Raw genomic sequence first — 23791 nt, 5'->3', positions numbered from 1 at the left:
TGTGACGCTCTTATTCTCTCAATCTGGTGGGGCTGCAGTATGTTTTCCCAAAAGTCTGTGTGGTCTGTTGACTCAGCCTGCAGTTCATCTGCTGGTACAGTGGAGCCGGGGACACAGTGAGGTGGGAGTTACAACAGTTACACCCAGTGTCAGGCACAGTCGTGACTTTCAGGCCCGGGAATGTCCTCAGACCCAACCACAGACACCAATTACAGCAGAAGTCTATGGAGCTGCCACCAGTGTTTCAGAAAAACAGCCTTACTGTATGTTTCCACTGTTTGTTTCTAACACGAGACTTGTCCTTTCTTTAACGTGCTTCTGACAAGTGGCTGGATTTTTAGTCGTGGCAGTTGAGTGTGGGTGGCAGCTCTTTCTCATTCACTGTGACATGAAATGAGTTAAAAATAAAGGTTGAAATCAAGAGGTTTTTGGTTCGAGAATGCACTTGACTGTTTTGGTAATGTAGTTCTAAGAGGTCGTGCAGTCAGGCTACAATATAAGGGACATATTTTTCTTCTTGTGTGTTTCTGGGTGGAATCTGGTCGGTTTTCAGCTTATTGTGCAGGAATTATTTATAATTGATGCAATATATGAACGTCAATGTGTCTTCATGAATTTTAAAAGCTAACTAGTCACAAGGTACTGTGTGACTTACAAAGCATCAGAATTGGCCTCTATGTCAAACAAATTGGCCACACGGGGGCAGTGTGGATACATGTTTGGAGCGTTTACTTACCAGAAAGAGATATGAATTGAATAGATTAAAGAAAATTATGTAACGCAACTCAGTATTCAATGTAAAATGTCTAGACATTGCATCATTTTTGAAAAATCTTATAATCAGCATTTGACATTATTATCCAGCTGTGCTTTGAAAAAAATGCATGTGTGTGTGCACTTGTGTGTGTGTAAAAGAGATATAATACCATGAGCACTCGGTTGCCAGGAGCATGTTACTTGCACCAAATTACTTCAGTGCTTTGCAATTACTGTGGCTGTTAGGTAAATCAATACTTGTTCATTAGCCCAGGGTAACGCTCAGATGAAACATGCACCGTATCAGCCTACACTGGGCTCATGATGAGCCACGCTTGAAATTGCTGAGGGTTTTTGTCTGTCAAAAATGGATGTAAATATTAAGCTTGGCGAACAATGCCGAAAAATATTGTGTGTAAGTAAAAGTATGTCCAGAGTTATTGCTTGACTGCAGGGTCAGAAATCAATAACCATCAATAACCATCAATAACCATCAATAACCATCTAACTTCAGGCTCATTTTGAACCCTGTAACGACCCCTCACTTCTAAAACTTGGTCCAGGTTTCAGTGGCCTAGAGAGAATACCATGACAGGACTGGACTTGAACTTCAACCACAAGACCAGCTGTCCTTGTTTACTGTGTTCAGACCTGGTCAGGTATATTGAATATACAGTAGTTAAAAAGAAATACATCTCTTATATTTCCGTCTGTCCGTCTGTTACAAATTTAGGTTTGCTGATCCATTTGAAATTGCATTAGTTTTTAAAGTGATTTTGTCAGAAACATTTAAAAATATATAACATTAAAGTGTGTCTCAAATGGTGGGTTTGTGTCCAAAAGTGGCTCAAACAGAGGTTTGAAGAGGGTCACCAATTCAATATTTAAATTATATTAGCTGGAGTAACCTTTAGACACATTGGGTTTTTCCATTCCTAATATTTTTTATTTATGGCTAGCTATTAGCTGTCTCTTTGGCTAATGTTTTACCTGTTATGCGGACACAACCTTTGGATATTTTTTTTTAATAATGGTTAATTTTCTTGTAAATCATTCCATTAAATTATAATTACTACAAAGGTACATTTATACTCAGTCTGAATATTGAATTATTTTAGTGACCTCTACCTCCATTTATTCAGACATCCTGATGTGGTGAGGTGAGTCAGTGTTGGTCTAGACCAGGGTCACAGATATCAAGAGAAAAAATATGTTTGTGTTTTATTTTTTTGTTTTTTGAGGAAACTCCATTCCTGTCAGATGAATGTACCCAGTAACAGCTAAAGTGAAATATATATTAATTGTGTACTTGACCTAATAATAAAGGCATGAGTAATTATAAGACAAACATACTTCAGCACAGCACACTGCTGTTATTGTACTGCAGAGAACAGGCTCTCGGGGCATAATAACTATAAGTAATGTGAGCCATTGGTGTTTCAACCATATTGTCGTTACAGTGCGACCCATCGATAAAGCAGCTCAGTGTTGGTAAAACCGCCCTGGGACCTCTTTAGACATGGCAAACAGTTGAGACCAACGTAGTGGTGTGTAATTCCAAACCAACCACACACGGCCATAAACAGCCATATTTAATTGGTCCAAAGCATCCCAGAGACAGATCTATTGCTGGTTTAGTCCAGGTGTCGTGCCCGAGGTGACGTCCAGGACAAATCTCTAAAGATTCATAAACGTTAATGTCCTAAGACGTCAGCTTCACTGAACGTCATGTTCCTGCAGTTAGTGTAACCAGAGTCTGCAGGCTGAGGATTTTTAATATTAACAGTATTTGAACATTTTAGCACCCAGTGCAAATGCAGTAGTTCAGTTGTTAGCGAAGAGAGAAAAAGTTTTGATTGTCACCTCTCAAGTATCACAAAATAAAGTAGCAGGAATAGATTTTTTTTTCCTCATTCTTAAATGACCAACTGAATACTGAAAAATAAAGCAATTAAAATAATTTTAAAAGATTGCATTAAAGCCAAAATTTTATTATTATTGACATCTAGTGGCAGGCCAGGTGAGGGTGGTTCCACGCCAGAAGTGAAACCCAGGCCACCTGTTTGAGACCCTTGCTGTCTTGGGAGTTTGCTTCCTGCTTGCTGTGATTTCTGCAGCTGAGGTTTGGAGTCAACAGGACGGCTGTGCCTGAGCTGCTCTTTATTTTTCTGACTCTTGGCAAAGTGTCGTGTGAATGTTTGGTTGACAGAGAGTGGTGGTGAATTCTTGGTTCTCCACATGTTTGAAAATAATCAGACAACATTGTTAAAATCTTCCCACTTTCAGGACCTGCTGTGGTTCTAATGAACTTTCCACAGCTGGTCGAGGGGGCTCTACTCTAGTCTGGGGGATATGGATATAGCCTGTCCTGGGTCTGCATCAGGGTCCTAGATGGACTTGCTCTGAACAGCCGAGATCTTGTACTACATGCTACATATTATGTAGTCCACTTGAATAAAATCAAACATGCTGTTTTTATTGGCCAAAAGAAGCTGATTACAGAATGTCAAAAGTTGAGTCCAAACATATCCATCTACAATAACTGTTTGTCCTCAGCAGGCAGTGGTTGGCTCCAAGTCAAACCTGAAAGTGTTCTGGCTTCATCACACCGCTTGTCCCTAAACGTACAATGACTCCACAAAGTTTAGGCCTCAAAAACCAGCAGTGGGTGGGCAACGTAGGAGTTGCGGTTTCCTTACTCATTTAGTGAATCATTAATTGTAGTCAAATTCTGCTTTCAGTAATGGAAACCAGAAAACCTTACATAAAAAGATCAGTTACAGTAAATTTGACAAGCCTATTTTCAGTTTTTTTCTTGTGGTTTAACTTGGAATTAATCTCTTCTTCAAAAGTCTTCATTACCCACCATATCACGGCGTTTCTTGAGCACCCATTAGATCAGTGACTCACTGAAACGAGACAGTCTCTGGATCTGTTAATTTTCTGGGCTGCCAGCTGGAACAAGTAATAGGTGGGGTCAACAAAAAGAAGGAGGCAGTTAAAGATGGGGGTGGGAGGGGGGGCACAGAGCAGTGCAAATATATATTTGAGCCAAGAGTGAATGTCCCAGGTATTCCAGCTACTGTCATGTCTGAGTCCCTGCAGCCACCGTGACACTGGTGGGTTCATGTGCTCACCATCTGGGTGACTGGGCTTTCAAAGCACAGCCAAAAACAAAGAGAAGGAACAAAGGAAGCAGCGATTCGATGAAGTCTGACCGGAGAGACAGGAAAAACAGAACGACTGTTTGAACTGAAGACTCTTTGGATTGGACTGAACTTTTCCAAACATGAAAAAAATGGCAGGAGTTTGGGCAGTGAATAAGAGAAATGGTGCAGAGCGAGATGAAACACTGCCCTACTGTCACTGCGCTGCCCTACACATGACCCCTGCTAATTTGACTGCTAAGTCTATTTGTACACGTTGTTTTCTGTGAAATAGTAAAGTTATCCTTCAACCAGAACGAGATACAGAAGACATTGCCAAGGGTTTGCACGTCTCTGAGGGCGGCCGGGATCCTGCCAATGCTTTATTTCGAACATTTCTTGAGGTTTTTTAGTGTTTTTGTGTTTATTGGGAACAAGTCTTATGTTTTCGGGATTGCGGTGGGTCTCACTGTGTGTGTTTGTGAACTGTATGTTAACACCGCATTGCAGGAAATAGTCTTACACAGCATGTGTATGTGTACGTTTGCACGTCCATGGGGCAGCACATACGGAACGTCGTGTTGATTAATGTTAGCAAACCTGCCTTTTGACCGTTTGCCTGTTCATGTGCTTGGTGTTAGTGCAGAGAACGGCTGCTAAGCCTGCAGTATGTGTGAGATCAGTGTGGCCTTTCAGAACAAAACCTCCTGCTCAGAGTATTTCAACATGTCCAGACCCTGCTCATAAAGTTTGCTACAAACATCTACTCAACCCCTCCCTGGCTCTCACGGCCAGCCTAATGTGTGTTATTCCTCGTTTTGCGTTGTAATAGACTCAGAGGTAAGAAAACAGTGTGTAAAACAATAAACACAATAAAAAAAACTCTTTTTAAAGAGGACACAGCAGACATTCATATCAATTTTAGCATAAAAAGCTGAAAAAAAGAGGAAAAATAACCTTGTCACTTGTGTGAGTATCCAATTGAAGTATAAAAGGATGTCACTGCTCAAAGGTCCTGAGGAAAGTCAGGCTGATTTCATGTCATGAGTACGAACCACAAAGCTGTGTGGGTGAAAATCAATGTGTCAATAGAAGGATAAAACTGTTTTTATATTTGACAAGTATTTCTAATGGGACTCTGTCTATGTTTGTGCCAGGGCATGTGTGTAAATGAATGTGCGGGGCATGTGTAGGTTCGTAGAGTTGTCTGAACCCTCTGAGCCATCTGAACCAGATGGAAAGATAAAGGACTCATTTTAAATCTATTTTTTAGATTTATGGCATTGCCTGTACTTTTCTGATATTGACTTTTATATGTAAATGGTTCTGATTTTATTGGGCATTTTCTGTTCACATAAATTCTTCTTAATTTGTTGAGCAACAGCTACTGCAGGGAGAATAAGGAAGATATGTCTGAGATTTATGACACTGCTGCAAAACAAACACAACACTTCAATGCTTCAATTTAAAATCATCTCTGTTAATCCACTAGAAATATTACAGAAGTGACGGCGCTCTAACATTTCAAACGGACAGTTAGTGTCTTCAAAGAGCACATCTAACCTGATGCACGATCAGGCTGTGGCTGTGACTGAATACCTCAGCACATGTTCAATCTTGTAAATAATCTCGATGACGGGTGTGAGGGCGGAGAAAGCTGCATTAATCTCGATTATCCAACAATTTGCTGTTTACACTGACAGCTGTAGCACCGTCCCTGGGCCGTCGCCAGGTAAACAATTTGCTGTTTACACTGACAGCTGCACCGTCCCTGGGCCGTCGCCAGGTTCCGCCCACATCCACAGAGCGACACAGAGTCATATGAGAACAACTTTACTTCACTTCCGCTCACAGACTTTACTCCTAATTCCTCTTTACATTTCATTTCTGCAGATGACAGTAAATAATTTATGTCACATTTTTTGCTGTTGTTGTTCGTCAGAATGCATTCGCTTTGTGTTGTTGACGTCCCTCGGTGTCGTCAGTGAATTCTCCTCAAAGTGGTTCTTGACCTTTGCGTACTGATGAGTGTCTGTGAGACGGTGCAGCCGCCTTTTGATAGATAACGCCTTAATCAGTGAAAGTTTGCATCTCTGTGTGGTATTCTGAAAATGTTCTGTGAAGTTCATTCTGCCAATCGGGATTTTTTTACATCTTAACAGAGAGCTGATTTTATTAGTTTCAAAGATGAACTCTTTATTTTTTTCTTTTTTTTTTTCTTTTGGTACATTTTTTATGGTTTATGTTCTGTTCTGCTGAATTTGAAGGTTTCACAAAATGTCCTGTGCAAGAAGCTGATGTAATCATCCTAACTGTGGAGATAAGTTATCCGGGCACAAGAAGTCAAGGCCTGAGAACATTGTGTAGTACTTCTGTTTCAGCCCCATTTCTTACACACATCTATTATCTATAAAAGAATATCTTGTTGCAAACAGCAAGCAGAATACATGCTATTTGTGTATTCATATGTTTAATATATAAATCTAATATTTTTCAGTCTGAATAAGACTGGAACTCTCTTCAATCTTCACACTTTTGGAAACGAGTTGCGGGGCAGATTGGACAGTTCAGCTGGCCAAAATCAGCCCACAGACCGCCAGTTAGTGATCACTGATCTCTTCAGTAGGCTAATAACATTGGAAATATTTGTTAAATGTCAAGATAAGTCTATTAAAAATAGATTTTTTTTTTTGGACTTTGGTCTTATAAATTAATCTCCAAACTACAACATTTTGTTGTATTTGCATTCATAAAAAATGTTCTGTCTGTCTGGAAACTGACTTTGTAGACTTCAGATGCTTGTACTTCTATGTTGTTTTTTTTTTTTTTTTTTCTGTAGTACTTCAGTATTAATCCCTAAACGGAAATTACTCTGTGCTTTCAACCCATCAGTGAAACATCCCAGTGATTAACTCTGGACACTCAGGAGCCGTGGGCTGCTCCTTTTTAATGCACCAAGAGAGTGAGGGGGAGTTTGGGTGCTTGCTCAACACACCACAGCCCTGGCGTGGTTAGATTTTGAACCAGCAATCCCCCAATTACAAACCGGTTTCTTTAACCGCTGGACCACAAGGTGATTTTTTGAATTTGAATTTGAAATTTTTGAAAACCGCTGTAAATAAACCTCCAAGATAAGGTGACACTGCCTGTGGTTAAATGAGGACACATACATTGTTTGAACAAGATGCATGTAAAAAAAAAAAAGTCCCACATGAGTGTTATTTTCAGCCAGACCTTGACGTCCTATAATCTGCTCTACCTGAGGTCACCGCAATGGACAACACTCTCTTTTAGCTTCTGTTTAACTAAATACTCTTTAGAAGTTATTAAAATGAATGCTCCTGTCTGGCTCTGTAGACCAACATCAACATTTCAATATTTCAAATGTACATTTTTTCTGCTTGGTGCATTTTCCTGTAAAAAGACGGATGTGTTTTTGCCTTAAGGGCTGTGAGAACATGTAAAGAACTTTCAGTTCATGAAAGGTCAGTGTGGGGTTGCACAAGGAGTGGATGTCACTGCTGCAACACTATGTGCTCCAGGCAGATGGAAGGTCAGAGGAGACAAAGCTGCTTTTACTGGAGTCAGTCAATCGAGCATTCATGGAGGAATGATTCGGTTTGGTAGAAAACAGCCGGCTGTGACTCCCATAGTCATGTGTGTGATTTTAAATGTTTACCAAACCTAAATGTTTAAGTGGTAAAAAAAAAAAAGCAAATGTCCCTTTATGGCAACACAGATGAGACATTGACATTGACATTCTATGCTGAATGTTTCAGTTTAATTCACCTGGACATTGGACAACTAGTGTACCTTTTTTTTTTTTTTTTTTTTTTTTTCATTAAATCAGTCCGTTGCCCTTGGCTGGAAGCTTATCGTCACATCAGAGGTCTAATCCAGATCAGTGCAGAAATTTGCCGCTGTAATTAGATAGATATCAGGAAACTCTCTTGGACATCCTGCTGTGTCATTTGTCACGTCCCTTACGCAATATCAAACATACGAAGACGTTCCAGGCCAGTAGAACCGCCAGACTCACCCTGACACTTCCCTTTTATTGCCATCCCATCTGATGAGCTCATTTCCACGCCAGCACTGTCATCCCGAGCCAAGCCTGAACACAGACATGCACACTCTCCCTTAAAACACGGGCTCCCACTTTGAACCACTGCTTTAGAGAGTTGTTTGATGCTTGAATTAATCATTTATGTCAGAGGGTGGAGATTTAAAACCCAAAAGCTATCGATTGTTTCCATCCCGACAAAGGAAGATTCAGGGCTGCCGGCAATTAAGACTTCAGCTGCTATCAAAGCAGGCAGTGGTTAGAGAGTGTGTGGGGGTGCATATGCACCAGACCATTTGGAGAGAGTATGAAAGCCAAGCTATCGAGACAGTAAAATTAGGGGGAGATGCAGCAGTTTGTCACTGAACTATAGGACGTTTGTCAGCACTATTGGCCTAATCTGTAAAACTCCACGGAATATATATATATATATATATATATATATATATATATATATACACATATATATATATATGTTAATTGTATATATGTATGGATACATCTATAAATCAAGCACACCATTAGAGATGAGAGCCTCCCTGACAATGCAGCTCAGTTTCATGCCTCATCCCAACAGTGAGCCAGACATTAAAGAGTCCAGATCACCACATGTCCCTCTGGGTGATTGACTCTTCTTCTTTGCTTTTGATTCCAGCTATTCTGGCAAAACTGTAGGAAACGGTCTGCACGCCCAGAGGCAAAATCCCGAGGTCAAAGTTCGAGGTGTGGACCCTACGCTGGCTGAAGTCAAAGCGCGGTTGGATTCAACCAGGTAAGATGACACCAGGGCATCAAAGAACACATCAGGTTGTTAGGCACTAAGAACTTTGGAACATTACTTAGTAAATATTTCAGAAAAACAGTTTGGAGTAATCAGTACATTTCAGTCAATGTCACTGCTACTCAGGAATTACTCAGAAGTCACAGTTATCAAAGCATGTGACAAAAAGTTAATTTCCCGTGCAAAAAAAAAAAAAAGCATGTGTGTCAGGATCAAAAGGTCAGAAATGAGTGACAGATAGCCCGTGATGACACAAGCAGCTTCAAAGTGACGCTGTTTGTCATGTAGATGGGGTCTAAGGCTTAAAAAGACCAAGAATAAAAGGGCCATTTCAAAAAGTCCCTAAAGGCCATTTAATGAGACAAACGGAGCAGGATTTGGTTTCCCGCTGCCTGCCTTCCCTTTTGTTGCCCTGAAAATTATGCCTGCAGATAGTTCACCAGCCATCACTCACACTCAATCTTTGAATCTTCCTTTCTTTCCACAGTGCTCACCCTTTCTGCACCTGTTTGATTTCTGATGCGTCTCTCCAAAGGACTTTCTCTCGTCTCCCCTCTCCTCCCTCTGTCTCTCTTATCCACTCAATATAAGTTTCATTCTTTATCTCCAAACTTTCTCCAGGCGAAAATCTTTCATTTCTTGGTTCTTTCGCCTCATGCATTTCTCCCCTTAAGTAAAATCTCACCTGTGTTTCTTCAGCCTTGTCTTCTGCTGTCAGCTAAGTGTCAGGTATCTTTGGACAACAACATCCACCTGTGCTTGGTGGCTGTCAAGCACCCTGTTGTCATGGTTACCAGACAGAGCACAGCCGATGCCTGTTGACGTTTCCGTGGGTGTTGAAACCCCCGACCTTCATTCCAGACCAGGTGGCAGAGGGCAACTAAGCCTTGGGGCTGTGGCTGATAAGAAGAAGGAAGGACACACAGTGTTAATCTAGTCTAAATTAGCTTCCTGTTGGAGGTACATCCAGGATAGTCAACTCACAGGAGCTAAGAAAACACATTATATCACTACTGTAAACACCTGGTTTAACTTGTCAACTAAAATATATGCCTATTTCTTCTGACATTAAACATCAGCTGCAGCAAAAAGCCTGCGTTAACTCTCCTCCAGTAAATTAGTTTGGATTAATTTAATCACTTTTGACAATTATGTCTGACGGCTGCCACGCCCTTGATACTAACTGACTTTCAGAATGATACGCTCTGCCAGCAACCATAACCATTGGACGGTCTCTAAAGCAGTTTTCTCCGCTGTATAATGGACCCACAGAACACACCCAGCGTCTTGTTTGATGAAAATCATTTTTGATTTAATTTTAGTGTTTAGGAAAATCCCTTCCATAGGGTTCCATTTATATGAATTTACATTTGAAAACAACAAATGACTTCAGGTCTCCTTCTGGGACCTTCTCCTGATCATTTGGTTTTTCCAAATGTCCACTTTATGACAGTTACAAGTTAGACGTTAATATAATTCCTCCTTTAGTGTCTTGATAATCTCAACTTGCTATATTAAAAGATTACTCCAGGATTAGCCAAACAAAATTTTTCATTTTTATTTTTGTTACATGTTCAGTAAGAAAACCAGTCCTGAACAGTGTTAAACTGTCATTCTAGTATAAAAGAAACACAAAAATGCAAACCCCAAACCAATTTATTGTTTTTTTCTCTCTCTCTCTCTTCAGTCTCTGAACAGATAGGTTTGTCACTCGTCCTCGGTTCCGTTCGTCGCCACTTCAGAGCCTTCAGCAAATTTTTGTAGACAGGACCTTTGAGAATCCTCGGAGTGGAAAATTACTCCACAAAATATGGCTTTGTCTTTAAATAGATTTTTGCCAAGTCCATCACTGAATCACTTTCCAAATCACAAACCCACTACCAGATGCCCCTGTTGACTGTCTGACTGATTGTGAAGTTAATTCCAGTGTCAGTGAGAGAGTGTTGTTTAAGGATGTGACTCACATCCTTGTTTTAATAAACTTCGATTAGTTCATTGTGAGACCGACTTCACCACTTGATCCTTGCAGTTACAAAAAGCCTGATTAGAAACACTTAATTAATTTTTTCGGTGAAAGGACGCATGTGGTTCAGTTATAGTGAGATTAATCCTTGGTGAAGAGGTGTGAATGTGTAGCTGAAGTTGTCTGGCCACAAACGGTTGTCTTGCAGAAAAAAAATAATCGGGCATCCAGAGGTGACAGTATTTTCTGACACTGCTGGAGGTTAGAAATAGAAATGATGATTGGGGCCTGAGCATTGTGGTTAAATGTCATCAGCAAAACTCTGCATTTGTATCACAGACTAGATACATTCCGTAAGGCACACACACACGTTGTTGTGTCAGTTAACGTTGTAATGTTTTTAAAAAAATAGTGAAATACGTGTTCCAGTTACGTGACATTTGTAAAATCTGGAAATGACACACAATAAAATGCCCCATAAAAAGAGCAGAAGTCTGTATCTCTTCAGTGGATCTGCCTGTAAATATTGCGGATGTGGTCAATAAATGTTTCAAAGTAGATTTTTGATTCCCAGCCATCAGGACAGCTGTTTTTGGGTGTGGACCCTGTCACAAAGGCCCGTCTGTTTCCACATGACTCTGAGACCAGATCACTCCGTCACTACGCACATCAGCAAATGCAGTCAATGGCATCTTGCGCCACATGGTCTAAATATATGCGCGACAACATTAATAGTTGAATTGGACGTTATTTCACACATCAAAACACAGAGCATCATTAAAACTGTGGAAACTGGTGAATGCTGAATAACAGCAGAGTCCAGTACGTACAGAGGCCAGTTATATGTCTGATTGATGAGACTCACCACTGTGCTGCTGTCTAGTTTGGCCCTTGGCCCAGCAAGGTTCCACATCTGAGAAATCTTAGTGCTGTTTACACACACTCAGCAGTTCCCCACTGTGGATCCTGTGGATCTTTAAGCCACTGCAGGGACTCACGGTTAGGGTTCAGAAAAAAAAACAAAAAACTAATAAGAACATATATTCTACCAGAAGATTCTATACATTTAGTCATGCAGTCAATACTGTGCTGTTTTAGATGATAAACAACTGTTTGAGCAAAAAGAACAGAGTAGGAAAATGTCAAAACATTAAAGCGTTGGAATCTAGAAATGAAGAAAAACTTCAGTTTGAGCTGGCAGTGTGTCACAGGGCGGGGACAGATTCTTTCCACTTGATGATGATGATGATGATGATGATGATGATGATGATGATGAAGCTCTTAGGAACTCTGCTGCTCCTTGCTGCTGCACTGCTGCTGTAGCAACGGTACAGCAACAAGTCCCTTTGCACCGGGCTCTCTGTTAGTTTGGCAGTTAAACTTCATGAACCCACACTCTGCTGCTCTGAGCATAACATTTTAAATTAGAAGAAAAGTTATTAAAAAAAGTTAGACTCTTTTTTTCCACAGTAGGTCACATTTACTGTCCTCAGAGGTATCAATTTGTAGGAGACATGGATGTTCAGAAACTGTGACCTGTACTTTTGGAGCACAGCTATGGAAATCTTTCTTCTTTTTTGGATTAGTGCTTAAACAAAGTAAAAAAAACAACTTGTTTTTAAGGTTAGCAGCAACAGCTTTTAAAGAAGGGACCAGAAAAAAAAGTGAAAATGATTAATAAGGTGCCCATGCAGTAAACAGAATGATCAGCTAAACGTAAACACACAATTGCGCGGTCAACTCATGTCATGCCAAACATGTGGTCAATGTGATTACCATGTAGGGAGAACACAGAGAACTCAGCGGTGGTTTACAAAACGCAGTTCTGACTCAGCAGCAGCAGAAACAGGGAAGGGTCTTTTTCTGAAAACATAACAAGCAACATGCAATCTGAAACTATCTTCCACTCGTGGACTCATGTTTATCAAAGTCGCATACTTAAAATCCAATCCACTTGTTGCGTCTGGGTGGCAGCGATGTGACGATAATCCATCGGGCTGTAGCTCAGTTCTGTTGACCTGACGTTTTTGGGTTTGGACTCAAAAGATAAACTGTGACTAAAATGTGTTTATCAAGATCCTCTCAGTGAGGAATTTCAATTTTGTTCTGTTAGGAATACTTCATAAACTAGACTTCCTGTCCAACGTTGATGGATTCCTAATCTGGTCTCATGATAACCATGAGCTTATTAAACAGTCATGGTGAGACTTGAAACAAATGTTCTACTGCTGGCCAATGAGAGCTGCTGATTACTCCGAACTGCCTCTGCTGAGTTAAACAGCACTCCCATTTGTGTGTGTGTGTGTGTGTGTGTGCGTGCATTTGTGTTGACTCTCCCAGAGTTCTCGTCAACAAGGTCTCTGTCAGAACATGCTCCCTGAAAATTGCTGATGTCACTGTCAAACATTTTTGAACAACATCTCCATCATCTGGTTGACAGAAACCAAAGTTCACTCACACACACCTACACACACACACCCAGAGTTAGTGCCTGACATGAGCAGGGTGTGACATCCCCATGCCAACGTTTTCTTTCTCCTGTGATTGACTCATGCGAGGGTTACCTGAGGTCATGTCCAAAAAATGTCACTAACGGTAAGCAGCAGGATCAACTTGTGCTAACTTGTTGTGCAGCGTTAAGAGGTATTTTCCCCCAAAAGTTCTAAACAAACCCAAGCATTCTTGGAAAAATTAACTTGAGTTGAAAACAATTTGCACTGTTTTCCAGATTTGCTGAGTTTGTGGAGGCAAAACTAAGTTGTCTTACTTGCACAATACACTGACAAGTGGCTATCTTGTTAGGAAATTTGACTTGGCATTGCTAATTAGCACCTAAACAAAATATACTTTTTGCTGCGATGGGAACCCCTTGTGATTATGAAGAGAAAATATTGTTAAAACTATAAACAATTTTGCTCATTCCTCCAGGTCAGTGATTGTGAGATTAGTTGCAGATGATGGAACCAAGGCATTTAATTAGGTTTAAATGAAACACAGAGCTCAACAGATGCAACCACCATTGGTCAGCAGTCATGCTGGAAATACAGGAACAAATGCATCTCTCCCAGAAATAATAATAATTGACTTGTTCAAAATGTCTTGGTTGACTGAACATGAATGTTTTTCTTACTTAAACTTCCAAACCGTTCCCTTAGCTTCTTCACTGGGATTTGGATTTGGAATAACAGAGACAAGCAGATAACATTCTTTTTGCTTGTGCAGTCCTCATATGTGATGACTCACCAGACAGAATGTCTACAACAGAATTAATTTATTAATTGATTTATCAAACAGGCTATAGCTTTACCAGGAAGCCTGGAGGTGGGCTGTGGAATTGACATGCATTATGAGAATTGTAGTTTATGGTAAATATACATAAAGGCGGACTTGAATTGGATTTAGAATTGGAATGAAAGAAGTAGGAATTGTGAATTATTCACCAAGTAAATGTTATAAATGCACACGAGGAAGGCCACATTCTGCCTGCCATCCTTAGGTTTGACATATGAGTGTAATAGCAGCAACTTTCATGTTGTTCCATTACAAAATGTCACCCATCAAGAGTGAATCATTAATTGCTTAGTTGACTGTACTGTTTTAAAAGCAGGTTAGTGACATTTTTATTTATTTTTATTTTGTATCTCTCACAGTAGAAGTTTAGTGATTAATTGTTGTTTTTTCCTCTTTTTGTGTCATCTTTGTCATGCATGAAGAATTGCTGCTGTTTTGTTTTTTGCCGTTGAATTCAAGGATATTATTTATACACATCCAGACACACAGACACAGACATTTTCAAGGACTGTGAGCTTTTATGATGAGTGAATGGAGAGACATTTCATTTTTAAAAATCCAAGGACTTCTGCAGACATCGTAGATCACTTTTTCCTGGAGTGTCTTCCAGCTTTTACTTCCCTTTCTCCCTTCCTATTTTGCTGTCTCTGCACAGAGCTTTACCACAATGAGGTGATACAGTTTCAAACAGTAGGGGGAAAAAAAGGAAGTACTCTGTGTTGATTTAGATCCCTGAAGATTTAGTTAATTTGACAGAATGTATTTGTATTTCACTTGTACACATAACACACTAACACGTGTGGTTCACATCCCATTTAAAAACCCACATTTCCTATTTAAACATTTTGAATGTAGCTTTTCTATTTCCACTTGAATCCAGGGCTTATTTCCCTGCAGTTCGGTTGCACACACACCCTTAAACTTCTTCAGAGGATGAGTTGTTGTTTTCAGTGCACGTAGAATGCACCCAAATATATCAAGTACAGTTAATGCGGGGACTCAACCCTTGATGCTCTCAAAGCAGCCTCGATATCATATAATTACAGAGCTGGCAGAGTGTAAGGAAGACTCGGAAAAATTTCATCATTTCAGATTTTACTTAAAGCCTTTCGGGGAATAAATGATTTCTCTTCAAATGCTGGAGGTTAACTTCAAGGTAATCCCCACCGTCTCAGCTCCACATCTGCAAAAAAAAAAACAAACAAAAAAAAAACTGCAGCCTGGCCATCTGTCTGATGACTGTGCAAGGAGTTACTGACTTTATTTTGTTATCAGGCACTCCTTTGCACATTTACTTTCTGTGTTTCGCTGATTTACTTTTGAACCAATTTAAGATTTAGTCTTCAACTAAAAACAACTTTGACAAAAATACATTAGTATTAAAGTATCACTGAATAGGCTGAGATGTCTTATGTTAATTGGAGATATTATTGTTTATTAAATATATAGGTAAATATATTTGATAATGTATATGGCTATGTACTTGGGTATGTTTATATATACCAATAAATGTGTATATAAATATATCCATCCATCCATCCATCCATTTTCATCCGCTTATCCGTTGCGGGGTCGCGGGGGTAGCAGTCGCCACCCAAATCACACTGCACCGTACCAACCCCCCAAACCTTCCTGTGGGTGGTGAGTCCACTGGAAGGTTATATATATATATATATATATATATATATACATATATACACATACACACACACAAACATACTCTATATACAGTAAACTTCAATAACTGTGAAATTAAGTGAAATGAATCAGGTGACTTGTAATGCATATGCATGGTCTTAAGTGTTATACATTTAGTACTGAAAAAGTACTGAACGTATAGTAAGAGCCTCAGTGTTTTTTCATATTAAATATATTTATCATCATATATCCTGTGTATAAAATTGAAGCTTTGGAAAAGTGCACATAATCTGGTTTAAAAGCCATTTTCACAAACTGAAAGCAGCTTTTCCTTTGTTATTATACAGCAGGTAGAGAGAGAAAGAGAGAGAAATTTTGAACAGCTCATAATACACACAAGCCTTTTGAATAACTCATATTGAGAAATTACACATCTCTTGTATTAGCTCCAAGGACAAATTAGAAATTAGCTTTTGCAGTGTGTTGGTGGAAAAAAACCCTGCAGTTAATTTCCCTGTATGGTGCCTCTGCAACAGCCACAGTGGAGCTTTGGCAGTTTTGCATTCCTGACTCTGTCACAACAAACCAACAAACTGCATTGGACTGCATCCAAGCAACAATTATACAACGACCCGGCTGTGGTTTCTACAGCAACGGTGCCTTAATTGATTCTCTGTCTAATTTACATGCTTTAAGGACAGCTGGGCCCAGTGCCATTGTCTTCAACATCCCACCAATGCCAGGGTTATTAGCTCCATACTCGAGTGGTTATCTGGACGCTGTTGCTACATGTTCTGCTGCTCAGCACGGCAGTTTTGTCTGAACTCATGGAATGTACATTGATTTCAGCCCGTGGCTCTGCATAATAAGATTTAGCTTGTTTATCGTGGACAGTGTCCAGAGCCAGGCAGGACGACGTCTTTGTCTTGTTGTCCATCCTTGGTTGTCACTTATCTCTTCTCTGCAGGCCTCTGCTTAAACCAATAAAATGATGATGATCACTGTGCAATCAAATACTGATATGTTTTTTACTGACCTGTGTATGAGGAGAAATGCAGAAAACCATTGAGGAATAATATTAGTGTGCATTTCGAAAACATACATTTTAAACATTTAACGATAAAATACAAATGGCATAATCACCTGCAGGTCTCGACTTGCATTCCTTATGATGGCAGGTTGTGCAGACTGTGCATTAAATCTAGCTATAAAAATCCCATTACACTTTCAGATAAAAAACCATAATATAGAGACTGTCGTTTACTTTAGACCTGGTGGGATCTGCTTTCATACTGTATGTAGTGTTTTTGCTTCTTAACTCAGAAGAAGGAGTTTACAGAATATAAACTGTATGAAATTTCAGTCTGGCTTTCTCTCAGCTTTAACTTTTGCCAAAACAATTTCTGTTTCCCTAAACCGAGATAGGAACAGAAATTCTAAGACAGATGTCATGAACAAAAAACTATTTTGAATTTAGAGCAAATCAAAATTAACCAAACCAAAATGGAAACCTAGGAGGAGATTTTGAATGGCTGTTCTCTGCCTTTACCAATGAGCAGACTGTACATTTATGGAGTTCATAGCAGGAGTGAGCAGGAGTGCCTTCACACTGAGTTTAAATGGTTCACTCGACAGATAGTAATGAGTTATAGCATCAGACATAGTCCTGACTGTCAAGATCAGTTATTACCTGAGCACCCGCAGAGAGCGGTGATAACTTTAAATCAGAAGATACCAAAGTGTTTTTTATGTGACTTTGACATCAGTCAACTACAGAGCCGATGTTGACAGCTGGATATTTACTCGTCTTCACAATGTTGAGCTAATTTTTTTTATCATAAGTACTGGAGTCTTTTTGAATCGTGAGCACTCACCTGACCCACATCAACTCCCATATTGTCTTTGTCTGTTAGTGAAATTCAGCAGACCACATTGCACATCGCCTCAGTTGGATTTCTCCAATCTTGACTCTTCTTTTTAGTAATATTTTTTTATTGCCATATTTGGATCTTGGATAGAGATAGTCTTGTGCTGCTTGAGTTTTTCTTCCCTCCATCTGAAGGTCGTGTGTTCCTGAAGTGATATTCAGCTGATCTCTGTTGAGTCCACAGCAGTGTGTGGCCAACATGAACAGTGTGTCTCCTTTCAGTTTTTACCATGTTTTGAAAAATCTTGTTCCCCATGCCAGCATCATGCATTAATGCTCCAGTGTCCTTTTTGCCCGTGTGCATGGATGGACGATAGTGGACATAAGGAATGGCCAGCAGGTGATCCAATTAAGATGATCCCATGCTGAGAGGGGTTTCTGCTGAGAAGTGTTTTCCTTTGTCTTTCTTAGACCTAGGAGTCTAAATATAGTGTTTACTACAGAGTGTGCAGGTCAAAATGCTTTAAAAGAGTCCTTTAGATTTGTATTTCAACAGAAATAAATTACAAAACTCTCTGAGCAATATACAGTAGGAACAAAGTTAAAAGAAAGTGTGGCATTTTACTCATTTTTATCCACATTTTAACTTCCAATTAGGAAATGTGAATTTTCTTATAAGTGACTTTTGTAAATATTAATGTATCACTGAAATATAAACAAATGTCAGGCTGCATTAATACACACACACACTAATGTATATATTCAATACCAACAGCACAAAGGAGTTCAACGGAATTCCTTTGTGATTGCAGCTTTTAAGATTCTCACACCATGCGTTACATCAGCACACAGTAAAAAGCCTGTGTGAATATGACCTATTATGTAAAGTATTAAACACTTCACTAGTTCAGGGTTGAATCCCATGGGATTTTATTGAGTTTAAGGCAGGTGTTACCATGGTGACCATGGAAAAATAAGGGCACAGTGACAAAACATCTTTTGTTTAGGTGTAATGGTTCTCAACCTTATAATCAATGCTTCTTTTAAAAACCTGGATGTAATTGAAGGTAACACATTATTCTACCACCCAGGGCCAAAGCTGTTGGACACCACCCACACTGCTCTATTATATTTACAGGATGCTAGATGTCATGTGTTGGACGCTAAAATAAGCCAGACCTGTTATTTGACTGTAGGAGTGTCACTTATCACAAAGTAACCGAAAAAGGCTTTAATTCTACGTTCCCCAAAGAGACACCATGACTGTTATTTGTCAGAGAATCTGTAATACATCATAGTCAGGAATTAAGGTTCATTCAATCACATTTTGACCGTCATTAACTGGAAGATACCTGGCTTTGTCACGTGACTACTTTCTTTTCTGCTTCATCTTAAGGCTCCTAACTTCTCACAGCTGTTACACCACCCATCATCATGTCTGTCTATTATACATCCATCATTTCCATTTCCCTAGAGCAGTGGTTTTCAAACTGTGGTACGTGTACCACCATGGTTCGCAAGCACTCTCTAATTCATATTTTCACATTTACATTTTCAATTGAATAAAGGTGAAACATCTCTCCTGTGGTGGAAGCTAACAGGGAAGGCCTGTGCTGCTATATTCTAATGTTGGTCATCATGGTGGTACTCAGAGAGCGCAATGTTTTCTCAGGTGGTACAGAGTATAAAACGTTTGAGAATCACTGCCCTAGAGTCTTCTTCTTTATTTCTGTTTTAATCTTCAAGATATTTTGTACAATATTTTAAGATAGGAAAAAAGAACTTAATAATCCTGGCACACAGAAATGTCCTTGTTACAGCAAATGTTCAAACCATGTCCACCAACTGTAGCAGTGTAGTATTTCATCTTAATTTTCTCCTTCAACATGCGGTCAAACCTGCATCTCTTCCTGTATGACAAATGATCTTTATTTCTGGTCAATAATTATATTCTGCTGCTGCTAATACATTACACTTTATTGGATAAAAGCAACTAAATGTCATGCATATCATAACGTTGTATTTTTCTCTGGTTTGTGGTTCAGGAGACTTATGAGAAGTTTCCCAAATTGAGCCAGATAGAGACGTGGGATGAGATCGGCAGTGGAAAATCCGAGGGCAGCTCCATAGGCTGCGATGATGAGGATGGCTGTCCGGCCTCAGGAGACGGTCAGGAAAGTTGTAAGTGTCCTTCATATGAAGCCCCTTAGTCATTTTATCATTAAGTCAACACCGATCTTCGACCTGATTTACTGTATAGTTGTGATGGGTTCTTCTCATTATGTTATGCCTGTGCTTTGATGATTTAGTGCAGTGTAACCAAGGACAACTCTGCCTGGGAAATGTTTTCTGAGGACACACAAAGTCACTCTTTGGTTTGCCTCCTTCATGGCAAAAAAAAAAAAAAAAGAAGAAGTTAAAAACACAGTTCACCCTCAAACACTTCACAGCCTTGAACAACTGTACTACCTTGAGGCTAGTTCAGTTTATATTTGCTACAGTTTATTACATACACACACACAAGTGAGAAGATGTCGGGGCTTGTTTTCCTCTGATGTACTGTAAGAGTTTCATGTTAATTATTTATAATAATGAAGGGTGGCTGCCATTAATCTTTATTTCTACAGAGGCAAAAGACAAAAACCTGCAGTTTTGAAAAATTAACACAGTATCGGGGGCTTTAAAACAATTTATTTTTATTTAGTAAGGGCTTAGGCTCTATTAACAACCATTATAGCAAAGTAAAACTGCAAAGTGAAAAGAAGGTCCTTAATAGGACAAAGTCAGTGTTTTTGGCTTTATTATTTTACCATAGAAGATGATTCATGAGTGTTGGAATTCTATGGGAATGACATAAGTCAAGTCAAGTAAATTGTGTCATAGCTCACAGTTTTTATTCTCATTGAACCTAGAAATGTTTGAGGGTCAAAGTGTCTCCCGACAAAACAGAACCAACCATTATTTCATACTGGGGCACAGTTCCATTAGAACTCAGCAGCTCCTCCCCTCTGATGCTTTTAAAGTCATTACTTTGTCCAAAATGTCTCAGTAAACAGAGGTTGGGGTCATTTATTAGAATAGCTCCTAATGACATCAGTACTGAAGGGTCCAGCTTAATCAGATTTGTTAAAGCCCCTGAAAACTCCACGGGGATCCGAGCTAGTAGAGGAAATCTGGCCACAGCTGCTAATTGGGACATGAGAGTTGACCTCATAAAAACAGCTGGGTTCCCAGAGGAGATTACCACCTTAACTATCACACCAGATATAGTTTTATTATGTAGAGCAAAGAAAGAGCAATGCTCATTGAGCAAATTCTGCAGTGGGCAGAGAGGTTGTAGGTACTGTAGAGCCATTGAGTGGGGACTCAAGTAACTGAGCTGTCAAAGAGTTGTTGTTTTTTAAAATGATCCTAATGGATTCAGTCTTAAGCGATGCATTTGCTGTTGTTGTCAAAGAGAGCACTTTTTTATTTTTTTTATTTTCTGAAATTTTACTACGACCTCAGATCTGTCCATCACACAGTTTAAAGAAACATGATTTCTGACCTCAGCCTTTTTATGCCAGCTTGAAATGGTACATGTTGATGGGTGGCTTTTTTTGTTGCGAACGCTACACAGTGACAACTGAGCCTAAAAGCCTCCTTTGCACTGTTTTAGTGCTGACATACTACAGTGAAAAGGCAGAATGTCATTGGAGGATTAGAAATCTTTACTAATTGACTGCCATTGTTGACGACTTCTTTAACTCCACGTCCCTCAGTGGTCAGTTACTTGCCTTGTAACCTATGTTCTACTGCAGTGTATTGCAGCGACTGTTGTCCCCACACAAATCCATTTAACAAATGAAGAGAATTGCTGTCCTCTCTTTTAGCCTCAGTGCACCAAAACAGTGTCTGTAGCCGTCAACCCTGTTAAAACCAACATCCTTCCTTGTGCCAGCTTGCCGGAGCCAGAGTTGAAAAAGTCAAGTTCCGTGCACAGTCTAAAATTTGCTCTCCACTTCTACAGTCTGATTGCATGATGTCACGCATGTTTGATCTCCGTTAAGATCCTGCTTCAGTCGCCCGGAGACATGCTAGTGTACTTTGTGTGCGAGCTAAACAAGGCCTGCGTGTACAAAGCCGTGACCACAGCCGTGAACGGGAGAATTATTCAGTGAATCTTTAATGAACCGTATCATCTTTCTTTCCCTCTGGCTGTGAAAGCCCTTTTTGAGGTTAATTCTGTGGTGTGACTATTGCTTATTACTTTATTAGTCCAGGAACACTGACTGTATGACTAAGCTTTTCATTTCTAGCTAACCTATTAATCGCTGAAAGGCCTGCGGTGGCACATTAGGGCTGCTGTATCTGCATTAAATGGGGAGAACAGTCTCCAAATGACAGTGTGATGGTCCCACCTTCATCAGTCCAACAAACTTATCTCAACTCCAAACCAGTAATACGCAGTTCTGGTCTGAATAAAATGGACTGAATAATGGAGAAGATGCTGTTTTCTTCTTCTTGTTGTTGTTGCATTGTTTTCTTTCATATGTTAATGCAGTCGAAGGACATTAACGGGAAAACAATCTACTGCTTTGTATTGGACTGCAACACAGTTTGAATTTTTTTTTTGTGCCGCTGTTTGTCGTCTGCCTCAGAAAAGGTGTGGGAATCTATTAAATCAACAACAACAAAAATACCAGAAGAAAGCCAAATATGCTTCTGTGAGGACAAGAAGTAAATGCATGGATAAACACTTCCTGTGATTGAGCCAGAGGGATATGCAGTGAAAAAAAAGTGTGAATCATACAGCCATGAAAGTACAATTCTCTTTTGGTAACAAACACCATCTGTCAGGAACACTGGTGAGCTCATCAAGGAAGTAAAGACGCTCCGGCATTACTCTCACGCACTGCAGTCGACTTGCTAAAGCTGTCTCTTTGCATGGAGCCAGTGGCAATGTTTGTTTTGCTTTGCCATCGTGTTAAAGAACATAATTATCTGAATCTGACAAGATGGGAGGATTTATGAGGGAATCAGTTATTCTCTTATTCCAGGGGAGAGGGACAACTTTGGAACTTTCTCTCATTTGCTATGAGGAGCAACCAGCTGCCTGGCTCACTGGCTGCGTGTCTTCTGTGTATGTGTGTATGTGAGTGTGTGTGTGTGTGCACTTTATAAACTTCACCCTGAGGAGGATAAATTTGAACAGTGTTTTAAATCCACAGCTGCTACTTTGGTGGACTGTTTTCTACAGTTTCCAATTTCTCTTTTTATTGAAATATACACAAAAACCCAGAGTATGTTCGGCAGTGAAACATCTCTGAATATGAAACTGGTGGTGATGGTGTTAAGGTCGACCACATTTCCCCCCATGACGTATATCAAGATGCCCAATAACAAAAACAAAGGACGACAAAATGAAATTTGTTCTTCTCGTCAAAGTTTAATGTTTATTGGATTCGTGGTCAAACCTGCGCAATTGTAACGTAACTAATTGGACATCAAGAATGTAATAAATGTGTGTGAAACTGCCTGGATACAGAAGTATGCTTCAACACACGATTATTTTAATTGTAATTGTCTGAAATCTGAAAGCTTTATCCTCTGACTCAACTGCACTCTTTCTCCCTCACTCTCTCCCTCTCTCTCCCACTAACAGGTTCTCTCTTGCGTAGAGCATAAAGTTAAGGCATCGTTAAACACTTGTTCCACTTTAACTGTAGCACTGTTATCAGGCTAATTTAAATTCAACCGCAAGAGATTATTGTACCTGAACATTGATTGGCTCTTAAAAACTCCCATTAACAACAAAAATCAGCACCTGAAATACTGCAACTATGCATTTTACTCATGGCTCACTTTTTTTCCACCTTCTCAACACTTTCACTCAACACTTTATCAAGGCTGCTGCAAACTGTGGATATAATGCGATGAAGGCTTCGAGGGAATAGAATCATGGATTTGAGGGTTTTTTTTTAGCTTTTATGGATTTATGAGTTATTTTAGTCGACGTGATGCATTTGTAGATCTAGATATTTTATATTGACGTATGTTTTTTGCACTGCTATGCAGAGGAATGTCGTTTCAAAACAACACTGTAAAAGAAAAAAATAAGATTTCTATCAAATTACAATACATGAACACGTCTGCTGTTTATATCATCTGGCCAAAGTCTGTGGAGCTACCTGTGACTCCCAAAAAAAAATTCACTAAATCAATCTTGTGAGGCCAGAACTGCCTTTTTTGGCTAGCACTCAGTATCCAGTGACCTCTCACAGTCAGAGACAGAGTTAAGAGGGCA

General features: G+C 39.6%; 1 protein-coding gene across 2 annotated transcripts in view; it reads left to right on the top strand.

The window, feature by feature from the left end:
- LOC103396027 (glypican-5-like) overlaps positions 1-23791 on the top strand; it is an 81925-nt gene that overhangs the window by 45381 nt on the left and 12753 nt on the right. Inside the window, exons 8-10 of one of the 2 annotated variants that reach the window (XM_008333950.3) lie at positions 8621-8737; positions 18450-18453; positions 19551-19686. In XM_008333950.3, coding sequence (XP_008332172.1) covers positions 8621-8737; positions 18450-18453; positions 19551-19686 — 257 coding nt within the window. Of the gene's footprint in view, positions 1-8620; positions 9379-18449; positions 18454-19550; positions 19687-23791 lie in introns of those variants that run through there. The other variant, XM_025052379.1, reaches the window with a different exon arrangement.

Source organism: Cynoglossus semilaevis, chromosome 20 (assembly GCF_000523025.1).
Source record: "Cynoglossus semilaevis isolate Cse_v1.0 chromosome 20, Cse_v1.0, whole genome shotgun sequence".
In the NCBI taxonomy this organism is placed as follows: Eukaryota; Metazoa; Chordata; class Actinopteri; order Pleuronectiformes; family Cynoglossidae; genus Cynoglossus; species Cynoglossus semilaevis.
This window is presented reverse-complemented; position numbering and strand designations above follow the sequence as displayed.